General features: G+C 56.0%; 4 protein-coding genes across 4 annotated transcripts; 1 reads left to right on the forward strand and 3 right to left on the reverse strand.

The window, feature by feature from the left end:
• Positions 1–572: 572 nt before the first annotated feature.
• Positions 573–1,002, forward strand: CH63R_01411 (uncharacterized protein; the record flags this gene model as incomplete). Its single annotated transcript, XM_018296386.1, has 2 exons — positions 573–693; positions 761–1,002. The coding sequence occupies 2 exons, from the start codon at positions 573–575 to the stop codon at positions 1,000–1,002; spliced, it is 363 nt and encodes a 120-aa protein (XP_018164748.1).
• Positions 1,003–4,341: 3,339 nt separating this feature from the next.
• CH63R_01412 (transmembrane alpha-helix domain-containing protein) lies at positions 4,342–5,366 on the reverse strand (the record flags this gene model as incomplete). The annotated part of the gene is made up of 3 exons (XM_018296387.1): positions 4,342–4,356; positions 4,438–4,931; positions 5,018–5,366. The coding sequence occupies 3 exons, from the start codon at positions 5,364–5,366 to the stop codon at positions 4,342–4,344; spliced, it is 858 nt and encodes a 285-aa protein (XP_018164749.1).
• Positions 5,367–13,911: 8,545 nt separating this feature from the next.
• On the reverse strand, positions 13,912–15,582 carry CH63R_01413 (HET domain-containing protein; the record flags this gene model as incomplete). Its single annotated transcript, XM_018296388.1, has 1 exon — positions 13,912–15,582. One exon carries the CDS (start codon positions 15,580–15,582, stop codon positions 13,912–13,914), a length of 1,671 nt encoding a protein of 556 aa, XP_018164750.1.
• Positions 15,583–16,381: 799 nt separating this feature from the next.
• On the reverse strand, positions 16,382–20,101 carry CH63R_01414 (MYND finger; the record flags this gene model as incomplete). The annotated part of the gene is made up of 3 exons (XM_018296389.1): positions 16,382–19,779; positions 19,829–19,879; positions 19,930–20,101. 3 exons carry the CDS (start codon positions 20,099–20,101, stop codon positions 16,382–16,384), a joined length of 3,621 nt encoding a protein of 1,206 aa, XP_018164751.1.
• Positions 20,102–20,564: the final 463 nt, after the last annotated feature.

Raw genomic sequence — 20,564 nt, forward strand, 5'->3', positions numbered from 1 at the left:
GAGTTGGGCTTCTGAGGCATGATTAAAGGCCTGTTCCGTAGAGCCTGGAGAGTCTGCCACACTCGTTTAGCGGGCTGCTGAAGTTGAAGACATTGTCTAACTCTTGGATTCATTGACAAATTTCTCTCGACATGTATCACGGACGCTAGCGTGGAGCCCTTTTCGTACTGTAGACGCTCACGATGTCTTTGGCCGGATGATGCGCAATCCAGCCCAGGCGACACTCGACAGTGATCTGACTGACACTCACAAACAACAGGACCGCGGGGGCGCCCGAGAAATGCGAGGGTATCGAGAACAAGCTGGCTTGGAAGTTGTACCGCACGAACAGTTAATTCTTTTGGAAGACTGGTCTGGACTGCAAACCGTCAACGACCACTAGGCCCACGATGGCAACAAGGAGATAGCATACCACCCCGTCGTCACCGAAGAGATGCCAGTGGATAAATCGAAGCCAATATCGGGCCGGCCGAACAAATGACAAAATCGAGGGTGAAAACGGCTCTGGCTCCCTTGGTGTTAGTCATCGTGGCAGCAATCGTAGGAGGCGTCTTGGGAGGCAGAGCGGCAAGATGGTCGTCCAGGGGGGCTACGGGATGTTTTACCAGTGGACGGACGCTCGTCTGGCTGCACTGATACCCGACCTTGGCTCCGAAGAGCTGGCCGAAGGCTACGCGATGTCGTGGCCGACAGGTATATGTGTCTCTTCTCATTTGGACTAAACACGCAGAGCATTCAGTGTCTGACCATCGTCGTGCAGATTTCTCATCTGTAGAACTGCCTGAGGGCGGTATCTTTGCCCCGTTTTCCGTTTCAAGAGCGTCGGACTCGCTCCAGAGAGTTGACACCTATGTCTTACATATGGATGGTTCGTCCAGCATCAACGTGGTCTATACATACTCCTCTTGGAAGACTGCGCAGCCCAATGTTCTGAGAGAAGTCGACTCTGACACAGACATTGCCTGCCTCACGATGGCAACCACGTATCTTGACTTCTTCTAAGAGTGAGGTGCTACTTGAGACGGCGTCGAGTCAGGTAAGGTACTGTTTTCAACGCGGGGGACTGGTTAGAGAAGTCACGTTGGATGGGACTGGATGGGTTGACATTGGCCATGTATCGATACCATGATGGGAAGGATAGTTCAAATCTTCTCAAACGATGTGAATAATGTTGAAATCTAATGGTTCCAATTGCTTCTGTAATATCAGATTGATTGCTGTTACAGTTTTTGATCATAGACAACATTATTGGCACAATTTACAGTCTCTGGGTCTATCATAGTTCACGTGTACGATCGGTGTACGATCGAATACTCAAAGACCGCCAAACTGGATAACGAGTCGTCATAGAAACGCAGCATATCACAGGCTTCTTGAACACTTACCAACCTGATAGGCTTGGGAGCGAACGGCCTCGGTGATCCTAGATCATGTTTGTTGACACTGACATCAAGTGTGCTCTGAGCTAGTGATGCCCAGCTATTTTCGTCGCTTGATGCTGATATCAGACAAACATGATTAGAGAGGTCCATTCTAATGCAAGGTCTCGATCTCGCCAATCATTGGGGGTGGGTATCTCATGAATGTGTCAAGAGTGAATCAAATGAGGCGGCAAGGAGCAAGCAACTTCAGATATCGATGACTGTACCGCCCCTGCATCCCATTATACCCTGTCAAGACACGCTTAGACTAACGTCAACCTATAGCCTCTCACGTTCGTTGTTACACATTGGGGATCCCACGCAACTTCTGCCTCCTTTGAGAACAAGACAAGGTGTTTCATCCCCGGAGCTCCCCCCTCTCCCAGGGCGGCATCCCAAGCGTACGAGGTACGACACCACAGGAACCTGGCACTTGGGACAAAGTCCGTGGGACCTGGCGGACCGGGTGCCGGAAAGTTTTATCGAGGAAGGGTTCCGTCGGTTTCCGGGGAAGCGCATGAGAAAAAGACAAGGCTCCAGGAAGAATCGTTACCAAGCAGCACCAGCCAGCAGAAACTCCCGGACGCATAGACAGATGCTCGCCTCCACACAGGCAGAGCGGGCCATCAGCTGCTGCAACTCCCCGACGTCAGCCAGCAGCAAAAGACTCCAGTCTAACCCACATATACTCTCACTGTAAATACGGTTCGGGCGGACGAAGCGCGGTAGGGATTTTGCTCATTGCCATGTGGATTGAAATGCCGGCCTGCCAAGTTTGCAATCGAGACCAACCCCCCCGCCTCCCAGTACTGTATTGTCCAAGGCAGAATCTTGGCTTGGGCGTACGGAAATGGCGTCAGGCGAAGAGAGTTGAGCCCGAGGGACGGAAGGGGCAGTCAATCGTCAGGGTCCCTCCCTCCACAGTACTCAGCCTCATCCTGTGGCACCCGTTTCTTCACCAGTCCCTGCAGTGTACTTTGCTTCTCCGAACAGCAAAAACCAGCTGCTTAACAAAGATCATTGTGGGTATTTACTTGGAGAGTTGCTGCCTTCCCCTTTGCTCGTGTGTCGATTAGGTTAAATTGATGCCGTCTGGGTTGTTCCGTCAACCAAAACATCTCGAACACCACACAGACACAAGCATAAACAAGAATGGAGGGAAAGGAGGTGGGGGGGGAAGCCCCGAGGATGGATCGTCAGGGGCCCTTAACATGACACACGCGTTCCCCGTTTAACGTTCCCCAGCGCACCCACACAGCATAGGGAATATCGACCAATCTTCGGACTCGGCGAAAGCCACAAGGAAAAAAGGGCCCCCGAACGTCCAATCCCATCCTCGCTTTCCCCCTCCCGTCTCTCGTCTTGCCCTGGACCCAGCCAACCATTTCGCTCCTTTCCTAGATCTCCACGTGCTGGGAGGCCCTCCCCCCCAATACCCCCTTCCTTGAGGAAGAGTTGGAGGCGAAAACCCGCAACCAAGGCAGACTTGTTGTTTTTGCGAGGATCTTCGATTCGGGGCTTCTCTGGAATAGGTACCGTACCTGCCGGTGGGTTATGGGAAGTGGCCCGTCCAGGGGAGATGTAAAAAAGCTCAGCCCGTCGTAACGTCAGGTGACCTCACACATGGCACGCCGCTCCGCGGCCTCCTCCCTCCCCCCCCGAACTGAACACTTCCCCGGAGCAGCGAGATGTGGACCACGAGGCACGCGAACGAAAGTACTCGTGGCTGTTAGCTCGGAGCTCGGAGGCGGCGCTCGGGTGTCACCGGCCCTAGAAGCGGGTGTCGGTGCTGTCCTACCGCAAGCAACGGTCTCTGTTATGTCACGTCATCACTAGTCCGATCAAGGCGGCCCGGGAACCAGTGATACTATATGAGGTCATTGAATGCTCGATTACTACACCCATTTCCTCCCAGTAAATCGAACACGCTATCAAAGGGGGTAAAAAATCCAACACCGCGGGACCTTCAGCCTTTCTCTCTCCCCTTCGGGCGAGGGGGAGGGGCCAAAGATGAACTAGCCAAAAAGAACTTGCCCCGAAACTCCCAAACAAGTTGTTGCCCTCGCGTGGGCCGTCACGAGCTCCCCGAGGGCGTCTTTGTGCTATACAGGAATCCTCGTTCGGATAAAAATGCCCGTTCTCGTATAGCTTCCTCGGAGAGACTCCTGCGTGCCGCGTAAAATGAGGGGCCATGTACTATGCACACGTGATGGGGGAGGGCGTGATGGCACCATACTCCGTTGCGACTCTTTCCATCAAATGTCGTTTAAAAAAGGGGTTTGTTTCTCTCCCAGTCGCTGCCGTTTTGTTTTTTTCTTTGTTTTCGAAAGTGTACACCAAGATCTCAGCCAGGCCAATCCCCAGGGTAAGATGATATTGTTCAAAGTAAACAAGACTCAGCAAGGGGTAGTTGGCAGACCGATGACGTTGCGTGTATGGGTGTATGTGATGTGTAGTGGTTGTGAGAGGTTGGCAGTGCGATTAGGAGGCAGGGGGAGTTGGTTAGAGATGAAGGGGTTTTTTTCCGTCTCGAGACGGGCCTCCCGTTGGTGATATCCAAGAAGTTTTTCTAAAATGGAGTGCAAAAGGAGTGGACGGCATAGGGGGTTTCGTGGCCGACGGCGGATTTTAGATCCCATGGACAAAGAGAGAGAGAGAGAGATAGAGAGATGAATCCAACGCAGGCAAGAAAAAAAGACCCATATCGTAAATCCGAGATATGTTCCCTACGACCATGATACATATGAAATCCGACGGACACTCGCTTTCGGAGGACGTCCCCGAGTGAGCCAGCGTCGGGTAGATTGAACACCTCTAAACGCCATGGATGCCAGAATGTTTTGTGAAGAAATAGGTATTTTGATTAGCCCAGAGGCCCAAGTCGTTCGTCGTCATGACGTGCGTGAGAAGCGAGAGGTGCTCATGCGTTGGTAACCTAGAGACGGGCCGGGTTAGCATCTAACTCATCTTCACCTCATCCCGATGGTTGGTGTCTCTTTGTCTCTCTTTCACTTACTCGGAGAATCTTCCGCGAGTAGTCTTGGTTGTCGGCGATGCTGCCGTCGCTCATTCGTCGGTGCGCCAGGGTGGGATCCATGCGGGAGTCGCTCATGGACATGCCACTGCTGCTGGGAGGCTTGGGGCCGCCGATGAAAGCGTTGACGGCGGCGTTGCGGCGGTGCTCCTCCTCAATCTCGGCGTTGCGCCTCCTGCGGATGAAGAAGTATATGCCGCCGAGGATGGCGGCAACAACGACAACGCCGACGACAACGCCGGCGGCGATGCCGGCGGTGTTGGGACCGCCCTTCTTGGAGTCATCGGTAGAGGCTGGCGCTGACGACTGTACGGGCGTCTCGATGACGGTTTCCACGGCACCGCCGGCCGATGTCGTCGGCGTTGTGGGCTTGCTGGCGGCGGAAGAGGTTGAAGAGGCGACCTCGTCATGGGGCACAACGAGCTTGAGACCCGTGTTGAAGACCGAGTAAAACATGCCACCATCTACACCACCACCTGTGTCGAGCAAGTCAGCACCCAACAGCTCATTCAACTAGGTAGCATCATGTCGGTTCGAGGGAAGAAGAGAGGAGAAAACATACAGGCTTCTTGGGAGTAGAAGGGGCAAGGAAAGTTGCACTTCTTGTCGTCGACGACGGCAGCAAGGGGCGGATACGAGTCACCGCAGTAGCAGTCCTCGCCGTTGAGGGCCATGACGTTCTTCTCCTGGACAAGCTTGCATTCGTCGTTGCAAGATCCACTGCTGATGCCCTGTTTGGGGGTGTACTTCTCCCATGTTGTAGCGTTCCGGTCGAAGCAGCCTTGTGCCGTGAGAGCGCTTGGTGCGGGAGCGGTACTGGGCTGTTGGACTCCGCGAGCACTGCTTGTGGCCGATTGCGCCGAGGCGAAACCAAAGGCCAGGACGGCCAGGGCGGCTACCGAGTTCTTCATTTTGTGGAATAAGACGTTGCGAGGGTATAACGAGTGCGTGAATCAAACAAGAAAGAGAGGGCAAAGAAAAGTCGAATAGAGGTCGGTCTCGATTCGGTTACAGCAGTCGTCGTGTCGGCTTGGTTATGGCGTATCGTGAGATTTCCGAGTTCCGAACGCGGGATCTCAGGGGGAGTTCGATGAAAAATCGTGCGGTTCAAGTCGGCCAACCAGCGTTTCCAAGCCTTTTCGAAACCCAAGCAAACGTCCTCGCAATCCCAACCGTTCGATTAATAACTGTCGGTCGATGGAATGTCGATTCGATCGATGGTGGTTTGAGATGGTGCCGTTGAGCGAGCGTGTCGGACGAAGTCGAGTCGTGCGGGAAACAAGGCGAGTCCTAATGAATGTATGGGCACATACGGCCTCCTAGTCTTCTCAGGTGTGCGTTGCTGTAGGCGTGTGTGTGTGTGTGTGTGATATTGGGCTTGAGCGAAGCCTCCTCTACGTTCTCCCTCGAGGGTCCTCTTTTTGCTGGTAAGGAAAATAAAAGAGGATATCACCGAGTAAATGACATTGAAGGAGAGAGAGAGGGAGCAAATGAGCAAGGGAAAGGAAGAGCAGAACCTTGGCGAGATTGAAGATGAGTAACTAACTAGGCGGGAGAGAGACTCGAAGGGGGGAGGGGAGGAAATGAACGAGTGACAGCGGGTGGGAATTGGAGGGAATGGCTTGTTTTGTTGAAAAGAGGGAAACGAGCAGCAAGTGGGTTGAGATGAGGAGGAAAAGCGAGATTACGAGTCCACTTTGCGGCATCCCGGGGGTCTCGGGAGGGTGTGAGCCAAGGAGAGACACACCCCTTTTTGCTCTGAACCGTCTCGCTATCTCTCTCTCTCTCTCGCCGTCCCTCTCTCTCACTCTTCTCTCTTCTCCTTTGCGTCTTGTGTTGACCAGACCAGACCAGACCAGACCCTGTGAATGAGGTGAAGACTGAACTAGGGCTGCCCTGGGTTAGGCTTCCAGGTCGGGTATCCTCACCATGGCAAGATTTTGGCCTTCCCGTCCTGTCATCCGGTGTGCACAACTTTTTACATGTACACTACTACAGGTATGTACCTCCTGTGTGTAGGACTGTGGATGTGTACACTACACCACAGCGAGGCACTTCAACTCGACACGCCGCTGGCAAGGGACTCCATCTGATGCGTTTCCATTGGGCGGACGTGGCTTGCTTTGTCGTCCATTGTCGGCTTCGATTGGACGTCTCTGCAGTGGTGCGACGGGGGGCCCATGTTTGGGGTGTTCCCAGTTCAGAATCCAGGAACCAGAATTACCGTCAGGGGCGCAGTTGGCTGTGCAGATCATGGGCCGTATCGGGTGCTGGAGGTACCGTGTACGGTTTTGGATGGCGGCGTTGCGTTAGTCACACTGGTGAGCCACAAGGCGTTGGCTATAACTTTGATCTTAGTCGCCAGTACATGGTATTTCGCCGGCCCGTCTACTGCTCGAGTGACGGGGTGGAATCCACTTTCCAATCAAATCCTTCACCAATGCAACACACCCTCGGCCAACTTTGGGCGTGTATCGCCGGTGGAACATGGCGCGCGGGCCTTTCATAACTCGACTGTTGTGCACGGACGGAAAAGGGGGAGGCGGTGGATAACTTGACACAGTTGCTAACCACGGGCTGATGGTGCTCGAGTTGTGAATCGCGGCATCTAGTTGTGAGAGTTGTGAGAGTTGTGAAGGGGACAAGGCCGACCGCTCATCAACTGTACTTTCGAGTGGTAGTAGATGGTTCGAACGGTCAACCGTTTTGCCGTTGCTCGAATGATACCGGCAAGTCCAGAGTAAAGAGAACGGATTCTTCGCTGCTCCCGACTCGCGCGGCGTCTGCCGTGCAACCCTGTCGATGAAGACAACACAACGTCTTGTCCTAGCTCTCTCCCGCTGAGCGTTGTCCCGCCCGTTGTTTGACACTGATTGTCACAGTCACAGTAAGCACACACACACATGAAGACACCGATAGGCGTCCCAGAACCACCACAAGAATCGTACAGAATCAGGTACCCCGTCCAGCTGGTGCGACGGTAACGGTGACGCCGGCGCACCGGGCGTCCGTTGCACTTCCCCCCCCTCCCCCCCCATGCCGCTGGTGCCACGGTTTATTACCTTTTCTTACCTGGCTGGCAGGATGAACCTTCGCTCGGCTGTGTCCCCTTCTCTGTGGCCATTTCTTTTCTTCGGGGGGGGGGGGGGCGGGGGTGGTTGATGTTGAGACGAACGGCCTACTCCTGACTCTACTCCTTCCCGCCCGACTTTTTGGACGGACGAATGCTTGGATCCCCCCATGCTGCAGTAGTATAGTTGCAGCACTGGCCGGCGCAGTCATTGATTGATTGATTGATTGATTGACAGACAGTGGCAATGACGCATCTTGGGCGACGTTTGACTGTCTGTTCAAAGCGAACAGAGCGAGAAAATGGCTTGGATGGTATGCTGCTGCGGCTGGCGCCGCCACTACAATTGTTACTGCTGCTTGATAATTATCACCACCATCACCACCGTCGGTGGACGGCGACAAGGCCTTCAGGCCGTCCGTCGCCCCAGACGACAATTCGTGAAAACGAAACCCGCCAAGGCGCAGCCCATGGTCGCAAGTCGAAACGCGAAACGAAGATGCCAGCCAACGGTGGACAGGCAGTAGACGGCCGAGGAGACGGAGACGAGGAAGGCCTCACCTGGGGGGGCAATGCTATCTGTGGCGCACTGAGACGGGATCCTCCCCCGGATGTATGGTTGCTACAGCCTGCTGCATATTCACACAGCACTCTCTGTACGACAGCTAATGAGGCAGGTTGGCGGCCGGCCACTCTGCCTGGTTCAGTCTGGCTCGCGATTGCTCGACTAGGGTGATGGGGCCGGACTGGCTGGCTCACGATGCCACAACCCGTTGGAATACATGTCGTTTCCCGTCCAGTGTTCACCTGTCACTTGTGCGGGTACTGCGCTGTGTGCGTGCTGCATACTGCGTGCTGCGTGCACGCGGCACGACCACAGCAGATGCGAAATTGGACGGGATAATAACACACCCCCCTCCTCGCATCCCCCATGTGGGCGGGATACGAGAAATTGGCGGCCGGGCCAAGAGGCTTGGGGAAGGCTTGCAGTCTCGAAGAGAGAGAAGCCAGCAGCCAGCAGCCAGCAGCCAGCAGCCAGCAGCCAGCAGCCAGCAGCCAGCAGCCAGCAGCCAGCAGCCAGCAGCCAGCAGCCAGCAGCCAGCAGCCAGCAGCCAGCAGCATGCCGGCTCGTCTGGATTGTCAAGAATGTCTCTCTCTCTCTCTGTGGGTGTGTGGGTGTGTACCCACCGTACCGAGCGATAGGATTGCGCACTTGACAATGCAGATGGCTCGCATCGGATAGAAGATTAAGAGATGGGCTCCTGGTCGCCCAACTGATACGAAGGAGCATGGCCGCTGTGTATGCATGTCTACTACTTGTCTGTTTGCTTCTCGGGCGCGCTTCGTCCGGGGAGGAATTTCAGTTAAAAACACCCAAGTAGGCTGGCAAGCGAGACGATGGTGGGACAGCCTCTTCGTCTCTCGCCCGACGGACGCCCACGGAGACGATACACTACAGTCTACCTGAGCAGCTGCGTCGACTCCATATCTGAGGGTGTTGCCAACTGGAATCGATCAGACGCGCATATCTCAGTCCCAGTCCCAGTCGTCCCAGGAAGAGGAGAGGAGAGGAGAGGAGAGGAAAGAGAGGGGTACTCTGTACTCTGTATTCGTACGCTTAATCGACAAGCTTGTCCTTAGTCGCCTGTACGGATACTGAGTAGACTTTTGGGCAAATGGCCCCAGGTTTGCCTTGCTTTTCGCGTTCGGGATCGATATTTGCTCTATCCAGCACAGCCTCAGCAATCAATTGAGAAATAATCCCGCGCCAGGCAGCCTGTGCCCGTGCAGGTAGATGATAAATGATTGAGATCTCCAGAGAGAGTGCGAATGCTCCGTTCTGATTCCCGGCATGGGTGTCCCGGGGAGGGTGTCAGGCCAGCATAATCTATTTCCATCCAGCGGACACTATTGGAGGCTAGACGGCCGCCGAGAGGTTGGCGAGGACGAGGGAGATGGCATTGGATCATTGGATGTCTGTCCAGAGCCAGGCTGCATTCTTGAGAAGGAGGAAGAAAACGAAGAAGCGGAACAAGAACCACCAACGTTGTGTCTACTCCCGACAGAGAGAGCACTCTTCAGGCTTCAGGTAGAGGAGCCCGTAGAGGCACAGCCCTCGGAGGCATGTCTCAGGGAGTCGACACCGAGGTAGAGGAAAAGCCAGGGCGTCTTGTGTTGATTTGGGGGGGCTTTTCAGGCGACACACTTGACCTCGCATAAGGTGCGACACCCCATGAGAAGCAGCAGCGGTCATCCCTGGCCATTGTGAAGACTTGAAGAGGCTGGCTGCTCTCGAGTCCTGTGTGGATTTCTCTTCAACCGATCACGATCCCAGATCTGCCACCATCTCAAACAACCAAGGGCAAAAGAAGCAACTCTCGACAGAATCCCAATACGACGGACTCCCGCCACTGATTGATTTACCAGCGGCCCCAAAGGAGGGTATCATCCTCCGAGAAAAGCAACGATGCCGCCTGCATCCGGTACTACCGTGATTCGTCACGAAGCTTTGGCGGCGTTCCAACGGGGTCCCCTGACTCCCTCCTATCGGGCGACGGGCCTTGATTACAGTATTACGGATACACTGTTACACTACAGAGTATCTGTACGGATACAGATATACGAACAACGAATAAACCAGCCCGGCAGAGAGAAAATTCTTTTCGGCGAACCGCAAGCCCGGCGCGCGTAGAAGCATTCAAATCCAGGTGTGTCTCCCCTCCGATGACCCGCTCCCCCCGAGCTTCATTTTCTCGAGTCGGGTTCCCGGACACTCCCTTGCTTACAAGTTGCGGCCTCCTTCTCCTCCTCCGACCAGGGGAAGCAAACACCGCTGCACGAGGGGGGAGGCTCCATTCTTTTTCGACTGCGACGCCATGCGGGAACTCTCGAGTCTCTGCTGTGTTTATTTCCAGGAACTCGGACCTCCTCCCCATCGGTCCAAGAGTCCAGGGACGCGTCGCTCCAGGGGCAATCCTATCCCAGCAGCACAAATCCACGCATTTATGCCGTCTTCGCTGTGGATGCTCTGGAGAAGGCTGAGTCATGGTTCGCGGACACACTCTCACAGGCGGCTTCAGCTTCCCATCTGCGCAAGGGATTTCCAAGAGAGACAGCAGAAGTCCAAGAAATACCAAGCAAGGCACTGCGCACTGCAGGCCGGCAAACCCCCTCTCCCTCGCTGACACCGGTCGTCCCATCTTTTGATAGTTCAAACCGCCATCCGCTCAGCCAGTTGCGTTAAGGGGACCTGTCAAGCCACCCTCAATCCTTCTTGTGAACGCCGGATGGAGCCCCGACCGCGGCCCCTCGGAGCCATCGAGATAGTTAGGAGCCAGCGACCCATCCATCCCTTTCGCTTTTCTTCTTTCTCTTCTTCCATGCTCTCGCGTCGCCTCCTCAACGAGTTCTAGGCCGGCACGCCCCCCGGGTCTTGGTTGACAGTGCCGGCTCGCGACGGCTTCCAACTTGGTGTTTCTTTGGGTCGAATTGACTGAACAAAAGTCGTAGCCATCTCTTCTCTCTCCTCATCTATGAACACCCGACTTGGCCCTGTTGCAGATCCCGTCGGTTCCCTCGCTCTAACTGTGATTAACCCATCCCTCGTCCAAGGCCCGAACCCGCCGTGCCGAAGGTGGCGGCGCGAGATTTGCTCCATTCGAGGATTCCAGCACTACTTACATCAGCACCATGTTCCGGACGCCGCTGTGGTCATCTATACCCAAGGGGGGGCGGGTCGGGCGGGCGACGGCGGCGGCGACGACTGCCCACCATCTTCTTAGACAGCACTCTCGCTTGGAGGGAGACTGTCATACTATCCCGTCAACAAAGTTGAGACCAGTCTCAGATGTCTAATTGCGCCAGACTGCCGTTCTGCCTCCATGTATGATGATGTTGCACCTTGAACATTGTCTTCTGGTAAGCATATCGAATCCCATATAGGCCGACCCAGGTTGTGGACGCCACCGCATGACGGGCCTGAAAGCGCAAGACATGGGGCTTTCCTCCTCGTTCTTTGGTGGATTTCCTCGAACGATCCACGGTGCAAGAAATGGGCTCGACGGGAATCATGACGCTTCCTCGACTAAAATAGAGCGCCGAAGCATGCCGGTTGGGTCGGGAGTGGGAAAAATTGCCCGTTAGCCATCGCCACCAAATTCCCCGACGTCGACGTCTTTTACGTATCCAAAAAAAAACAAAACCCCATCGGCGGACAGGGAAGACGGCAGCGCCATCGATGGAGTAGCATCGAATGCCTCGCGACCGTGAACGGCGATTCAGCCGAAGGTTATGGAACCGCGACAAACCACATGGCCCGACGTCCAGGAACACGTCCCTGAAAGTTTGCAAGTAAAATGAACCATCCAAAAAGCCCCCCCTCCTATGGCTTTTCCCCCCTGCAGGCCGCAGTAGAACGTCCACGAGCCGGAACTCTCAAGGGCCCCCCGCTTGTTCCCGGTGTGCACGACGAGTCAAACGACTTTTGAAGGAGCATTTCACCGCTGAGGTGTGGAGAGAGTTCCTGTTCTAGATCACATCCCCCTCCCTTCTTGCATGTGCCGACCTGCGTGCCGCAACTCTCGCTAATAACAGCCACCTGAGGAGACGTCTGGCGCAACAAGCTGCCTTGGTGTGTTCGATGATCTCTCCTACGAGCTCATCTCCCACAGGCTGTGACAGACACCATCCGTCCGTTGATTCGGCATCTACTCCGCGCGTGAAAGGTGTTCCTCTCGATTCGATTCAACCCACCGGCCACGCGTTTCTCACTCATGGCCGTTGGATCGAGCGCCCCGAGGGCCGAAAGGGTCCAGACCATCTCGCCCAGCATGTCAGGCACGCGTTGTACATGTGCCCTCTTGCGTCATCCACCCCGAGGCGGGCAGGGCCTCGAAGGAGCTCTTGATCAACACCTCTGATCATCACCCTCCTTCGCCACGGAGGGGATTTGCCAACTGTCGAGATATGCGCGCTATGCATCGGCGGGGCTCCCGCGCTGCACATGTCCATACCGACATATTGAACGCACTTTGTGGGAGGTCTCAAAACACTGCCGTCTCGTGAACTGTAAATTGCGCGTGTCCGCATGTGGTGCTTGGTATACCCGAAGCGATCAAAGGCGGGCCGATGAGGACGCTGGAAGCCTGGAGGAGAGAGGGGGGTTTCCCACCCGCGGCCGCGCGTTCCTGGGACGCCCTGAGCAGCCAGCCCTTCCTGAAGCGAAAGCCAGCCGGCCGGCCAGGATGTGGGAAGTGGGAAACGGGAAATGGTGGCCCAAATGCTCTGTACAGAGGGTATCAGTCCTGTGTGCAATTTTCCCGATTAGGCCTCGGCGAACGCCAAGCGCCGCCGGTGCGGGTTTTTTCAGCTGCGGCAGGCCATCTGAAAGGCACTAACCAGCAGTTCTCTTGGGAGTTTTGGCTTTGTCTGGCTGCCGCTAGGGAGGAAGAGCGAGCCTGATTCCCCTCACAGCCCGGCTGGGCTGGACTTCGAAAGATGCAAACACGCACACATGAGAGATGCCCGCTCGGGAGACTCGAGTGGCTTTAATCATTCTGTTTTATCTTGAGGTGACGGTGATGGTGACGGGTGTTCTCGAGGTTCGTTCTTCAGCTGGGCCGGGGGCCCGGAGGGAACAGACGTGGTCGACTCTTGAGGGATTTTCACCCACCCCAGCGGAGGAAAAACCTGGGCCGAATGTGTCGATTAACGTTGATCGATGGCCCTAACGTGTGCCTAAATGAGCAGGGGTCCCCTCCCTTCCCCGTTCTAGATGTCTTCTCTGTCGTCGTCTTCCAAGATCTATGAGGAGACGACGACGACTATCACTGTCGGAACGGAACCAGGCCCTGAAGGCGCGAAGGAAGGCCGAGCTGTGAAATGCCTGGCAGCTGGGCCAGAATCGGTCCCGGAAGCAGAACGTCCCAAGCCCGAAAGTCGAGGTAGCCGGCGGGGATGAACCAGACACGATTGTTGACATGGTGCGGGCTATAATCCTCAACAGCGTCCGGGAAGAATACATTGCCCAACTGCCGTGTCTTTCATCTCTTTCGGCTCGCTCTATGCAAATCCCCCCCGAGCAAGGGACTGGGCACACATTCATCTTTGGTTCGGGCTCATTCTCTTTGCTAGTTTTGCGTGTCAAGACACATGAGGTCACTGGAGGCCTCGGGGTATATTCGCGATGGTAAAACGCTGAAAACAATCTCGGCTGGGCCGATCTTGGGCAAGTGAGCATCGCGCTCACTATAACGATGACCAGGGAATCACAGATGCGCGTGCTTATCAAGAGAGGACACTGGCCAATCAGGTGCTTGACATGCAGGGACACATTGATCTATCAGAATAGTACAGCGTACATCGTACAATGACGACAACAAAACACATCACATCTTCGCTTCCACCACTCTCGACACCGTGACGCGAAGGTCTTCGCCCAGGCTCGCCTCGAAGCCCACGTCGTGATAGCGCCAGTCCTCCTTCCGCTTCACCGCGCGAATTCTGTCCGCGTGCCCGCGCTTCTCCAGCCGCGCCGACTCCCGGTACACGCCCAAGAGCTCCTCAAGATCGCACTCGGACGTCTCGGGGGCCGCGATCCCATTGGACGCCAGCCAGTCCTCCGGCGGCCACCCGTGCAGCTCCACATCGGCCGGCTTCCCCTTGAGCATGCAGATCGTTAGCCGGAGCCGGAACTCGACGGGCACCCTGCTGACGACGTCCACGACGCCGACGAAGTCCTCGGCCAGCGCCTCGCCGACGAAGGCGAGGTGCACCGGGTCCCAGAGCCGCTCCGGCTCGGCCGAGACGATCCGGCCGCCGTCCTTGCCCAGGTCGAGCAACACCCGGAACGAGAAGGGCGGGAACAGCTCGAGCACCTTGCTCTCCTCCCACGACACCTGCTTCCTGACGCAAATGTCCACGTGTCGCGAGATGCCCGGCCGCCGCTGGTCCTGCTTCTGCCAGCACTGGTCGCGCAGCACGCGGACCCAGCCGCCGGCCGTGTAGACAAGGCCGATCTTGACGACGTGGGAGCCCCGGCACCGCCAGCAGCACTCGGCGACGGTGCCGAGTTGCATCGTGCACTCGCTGTCGCCGTCGAACGACAGGTGCATCGCGGCCCGGACGCCCTTGTTCGTGATGGACAGCTCGGGCGGGTTGTACGACAGCTTGCCGACCCGCCTGAGGCCCTGGCAGGAGCGGAACTCGGCGGGGGACTTTGCAAAGATGCCGCGGTAGCGCTGGGCCGCGGTCCGCTGCTGGCCGGCCGCGTCGGGCGGGACGTCCACGTCCCAGGCGAAGAGCGACATGTCGTCCGTCTCCCGGGCGATCTCCTCCTGCAGGCGCTGGAACGCGCGGTGACCCTCGCCGTAGAGCATCGAGACGTTGATGTCGAAGAGGCCGAGGAGGGAGTAGGCGCGGTCCTCGACGCGCGTCGTCTCGCGGTCGGCGGCCCATGACATCTTGACCGCCACGGGCACGGTCGAGAGCTCCTTCTTGAGCATGAGGATGTCGACGTCGATGTTGGTGATGGCCGAGAGCCTCGCGGCCCAGCCGTCCTTTGTGAAGCGGAAGTTCCAGCCGGCGTCGTAGAACTCGACGTAGGTCGGCGCGATGAGCTCCTGAAGGGTCCAGCCGCGGGTGAACCACTTGCAGCGGCCCAGATCCGATATGTTGTGGTGTGCCGGGCCTTGGTCGCTCGGAGGATGGCCCCGTGTGGCCTCGGGCGCAAGGTCTGAAAGGAAGACGAAGCAGACGTAGGCCTCCTTGTACCAGCGGAACATGGAGTTGATGGCCTCGCTGAGCTCGGCGCTGCTGGTCTTGTCGATGCAGCATGTGTCGAGCCAGGCGTACTTGCAGCCGTACCTGCGCAGGGCGATATCGCACAGCTTTTCAATCTTTGCGTGGCCCGCCTTGTGCCTGAATTTTTCGAGGTTGTTCATGTCCTGGAAAGAAATCTCCTCGTTCTTCTGCCACGTGTGCGAGAGGATGGCGTACGAGACTATCGACGGGTCGGTGAACTCTTCCAGGACAAGTGTTTCAGTGTTGATAAGCCACATGTTGTAACGGGATTGGGAATTTCCTTGGTGGTGTAAGTGCTACAATATAGTATTTGGTCTCTTCTTCAAGCTATGGAGGCTCGAGAATGCCGACGACGGAAAAGCCTGAGTGATCAGAGCTTCTAGAGACTCGTGGTGTTCGCAGAGGTGACATTTACAAATGAAAGGCCTTGAAGTTTGGAGGAGCTGGAATAGAAGAGAAACGAAGGAGGCCACTGGTATAAGTGACTTCGGTGGACGAAATCGTCATGTGCTGCGATGATGCTACACCAAGCCACATCCAACGGTGAGGGTGTGATCGCGTCGAACCAGCTTGTCGCATTTCTGCCTGATCATTGGTGGACGCCAAGGGGGTTGGTTCCCCTACCATGGGGACCGGATGAGCCGCATGCGTTCTCTTGTCTACCTTTTCCCTCTACATCTTTCACAGATTCATGACGTTGTGCCTTGCCCTGCGAAAGCATGTCCAGAGTGTGCACAAACGTGCATGTGAGTGGTGGACGCATGCGCGACCTGAGATCATATCAGCTGGCGCAAGCTAGCTAGACCTACGACTCAAGGGGATTTCCCCTTCCAGACACATCTCGGCCCTGGAGGCGAAACGGAACATACTTAGGCAACCGGTGAGCGAGTGGTGTGGCGTGGTGTCAATATGTATAAAATGACCTTGACACCAGGCATCAAAGCACCCCAACGGGCTCACCGAGAGAAGAGGGTCAAGACAACATGCCATAAACGGTATTATTATTTGCGTTTTTGCCCCTGCCGAGGCTGTGCTCACCTTAAGTCACTCGGCGCTCTACTCGCACTCTCCGCGGTGCTTACGCCAGTCTTTCTTCTGGCAGTCGGCACTGCAGTACTTGGCCTTGCGGCAGCGCGTGCACTTTTTCAGCGCGGCGCCGTCCTTGCCCGTCTTGCCGCAGTTTGTGCACCTCTCCTTCTGCGCGGGGGCGCCCGTGCCAATCTGTTTGTAGAGTTCTGTGTCGACAATCTCCTCGACCAACGGCACGGCAAAGGTCGGGCTGATGGCGATTCGAGTGGCGTGCTTGGCGGCCGTGTCCCATTCAGGGAGGCTGATGAAGTTGTCTGGCAATTTGCCGTTGCCGCACGAGCAGAGGACCGGCTCACTGGGTTCCAAGGATAGAGGGACGGAGCCGGTCTTGCGGTACTCACAGGATGATTTGTGGTTCCACGTCCGGGTGCGCTCCGCGAGTGCCGGGAGCGTCTTCTTCCAGAATATGAGCTCGTCGTCATTGACTGTGATGGAGCACATCTGCAGCTCTCTAAGAAGCAGCAAAAAAGGCTCGCACTTTTGGATGACGGGGAATGTCATGGGCATCACGGCTGCGTCAAGGACGACGGAGGCTGCGGCGCTGTCAAGCCTAATGGCGGATACGAAGATGAGCATGTGGATGCCACCGCGGTCGGGGTGGTTGAGGCAGAAGAGGCCGGTCTGGCCGCCCTGCTGGCCAGAGGAGAGCATCGCCATGGTGAAGATGGATTCCTTGAAGTTGAGACGAGGCGAGGGCGACAAGGCCTCCCTTCCCGCGTTGACTTCATCGCGCAGCGCCCTCTCGCTAAGGGAGAACTCGAAGGAGAGCAGCGTCGTTATCCAGCGACTGTCTTCTTTGTTTTTGACGTCAATGATGGGGAGACGGTCAAGGTTGAAATGTGGCGTGTTGAGGTCCGCCGGAGTGCTGGACAAGCTTTTGGCGAGGTAGGTTGGATAAACAAAATCGTCGAGGGCCGTTTTGATCTCTGGTTTGGTCGGGGGCGCGGCGAAGGGGACGATGACCTCAAAGTACGCTGACTTGCGAGCGATGCGTGTTTTAGCCTTGCGAGCGTCGACCGGAACCGGGAAAGTAAGAGGGTAGATGTGCTTCTTGTCGCCAAACACGAGATTGACGGTGAAAGGCGATGCTTGCTCAACGACAACTGGAACCTTGTCGGTGAGCAGCTTCTTGCCCTTATCGGAGAGAAAGTCAAGATGACCTGTGATAGTCTCGACTCTGCTCTGGTCACTGGACGCGTCGGCGGTGAAGACGGAAGCCGTCTCACTGCTGGTCGCTACAGCAGACTCGGCGACAGCCGCCGCTGCATCGGAGGCGGCGGGATACTTGCTTTGGCCGGGCATGTACTTGGTGATGAAGACGTTGTCCTCATCATCCAGTGTCGTCTGGAAGATTTGTAGCTCGGAGCCTAACGTCTTGCTGAAGACGGCAATACTTTGGGCGGAGCTGAGGACCTCCAGACGAACATACGCCGTCTTCCGTTCCATCTGGAGCGCGGCAGCAGGGACGTAAAAGGACGCGATGAGGGGAGAATCTCCCAGCCAACCTGCGGGGTCCGCTTCGACGGTGACAGAGAAATCGCTGCTCTCCCTGTTGCCGCTTGTGGCGATGTTGCCGAAGACGAGTTGAACTTCGTCGTGGAAGTTGTGCCACTTGGGATCCGCATCCTTGCCAGAGACCAAGGATGCTCTGATCGTGGGAGAGCTTATCTTTGACTGATCCGATTCCGAGAAAACCCTAGCAAACTTGGACCGCGGCACGACAAGACTGACGGCTACCACTTCTGGGACGTGCTCCCACGAGTCGAAACCGCCGAGGTTGCGATTAGGCTTGATATCACGACGAAGCCAGGGCTCTGAATACACACCCTGGGTGTGCATCTGCAGGGACAAATCCTGCCTGAGATTGCCCGTGAACATGAGGCTTCTCTCGGCACAGATCTTCTCGATCAACAGCCTGCAGGTGACGTCGAAGTCGGTCACGGACAGTCTGAGCTTGAGATATCGCAAAAGGGATACCAGCGTTCCGCGATGGAAGTGGGAATAGGCGGTGTTTCGAATCAGCTGGGTGACGGAGGCTTTGGAGATGGTCAGCAGCTTCATCGGATTCTCATGCGCAAACATCTCGAGGTACAGGGCGAAGAAGATGTTTGCCAGCGCCTCCGGGTCGATCTTGAGAGGGCTTTTAGAGCTCACTCCCGATAAGTGTTTGGCCTGCTTCCAAGTAACGCGGTTGTGCACCTGAGACGGCGTATCCTTGCTTGTCTGTATCGTGTTGCTGCTCAGGCCGATGAGAATCTCGTCGACGCTTGATACGGCGGTGGCGTTGGTCCAGTATTCAACAGGGCTAGCTCCCAGAAGCAATGACACTGTAGGGCCGTGGCCGTAAAGGAGCTTGTCAAATGCTTCTTTGGTGGTGTCTTCTGTCTTAAGAAGGGTCTCGGTGAATAGAGCTGACCACGGCTGCGCAGTAAGCAGAGGCAGCGCCGACACGAGAATGTTTATAGTACCGAAGTGGTCAGCGAGATTGGATGTGTCAATGGCATCGAAAGCCACCGGGGCGTTTGACTTTAACCCATACGTGTCGGGGTCGAGAGCAAGCACGCGGGCGTCGAACTGCCGACGATACCATCCGGCAGACGTCTCCTTCGTGGCAGCGTAGTGTTGGAGGGTGTGACAGAAGGCCAGAAATTCGCTGGCAACGGAGCGGATCACCAGTCTCTTTGCCCTAAGCATGGTCGCGCAGGCGGTGGTCCACTCTCGGAACTGAGTCTTTGCGGCGGCGAAGGCTTTGAACTTCTCGCCCTTCACATTGGGCTTAAGAGGGGACTTCTCCGTCAGGGGAACGAAAGCAGTGGCGAGATGGAAGCCCAGGATGGGATCAGTAGCATAGTGCAAGAGCCGGTGCTTCGATAGAGAGGCATAGAACAGAGGGTTCGGGCTGCTGGCGGCGCCGCTGGGCCCTGCGACGGCAGACTTCCAGAACTCCTGCGATGCCTCGATGACATCCTGGGAGAACTGCAACGCGACAGGGGCGGCTGATCGCAGACCGGTGATGGCGACGCCATCGCCAAAGGCGACTTTCTTGGCCTCCAGAGAGTGCTTCAGGTTAGCCACCAAGGACGCCGAGTCCGCGGACGGATTGTCGGAACTGGCGGCAGTGTCGTAGGTGATCCATACGGCACGAACATCATCCAGAGTGGCTTGGTCGCAAAATGGAAAGACCTTGCCGTAAGAGCTTGCTTTCCATGACTTGAAGGACTCAGACGCCAAGATGAGCTTCTTGACATGAGAAGCCAAGACGCTCAAATCTGCCTTGTCAAGATGAAGGTTGTAGTACAGGTTCCAGGGCGTATCGCCGGAGGCACCATTGTCCAGAAGGAGGGACAGTAAGAAGATGTTGCGTGCTTCATTTTGTCAGAGCAGAGTAATAGAGAAGCAAGGGAACAATCATACCCAGAATAGCCTCATCGATGTCGTTTGTCGTGATATCGAGCTTGCGGCTGGCTTTCGACGTGTTAGTGGGGTAGGAGCAGAGGGGCGAGCTCACGACTTACGAAGGCCGTCCTCATTGTACGCGGTGTGGAGGATATTTCTCACATCACCACAGCCGAGAACCAGAATGCTGGCATCAACGCCATGGGGCAGGTTCTTTGTCAGGTTGATAGCAGGAGTGTTGCCCACTGCATAGAAGAAGGAGATTGAGTTTGCGACGGTGGGAGTGAACATTATGGCGATGGATGAGTCCGGTGACGCCTCGGCAGATCAGGATGGGAGTTGGGTATGAAGACAAGGCCCTAGTTCTTTATTAGTTGGCCAAGTGTAAATACGGAGATAGTTACAGAACAAATAGAGTTCAGTGGTACTTACGGTGTTCTAGAGGATTGAGTACTAAGACTGTGAGATGTGTGATGCCCGATCTACGTTTCTCATCAAAGTAAACACGTCGAGCCCGACTGATTGATGAGAAGAAGAGAGGGGCCAAGTTAGCTCAAACGGTCTGGCCGGCTTCAATTGAATCAATCGACGGGAGTACCAGCGCCGAGAATGCAGCCCGTGAGAATTGGAGAAAGGTGAGATGAGACTTAGGCAAATTAGATAGGATGAGAAGAACGATTTCCTCCCTTCCCTGTATCTTTCTTGCCTAGTGCACGTGTAGGTACCTCAGGAAAGCGACGTGATGAGCTCCTTC

Source organism: Colletotrichum higginsianum, chromosome 1, assembly GCF_001672515.1.
Source record: "Colletotrichum higginsianum IMI 349063 chromosome 1, whole genome shotgun sequence".
In the NCBI taxonomy this organism is placed as follows: domain Eukaryota; kingdom Fungi; phylum Ascomycota; class Sordariomycetes; order Glomerellales; family Glomerellaceae; genus Colletotrichum; species Colletotrichum higginsianum.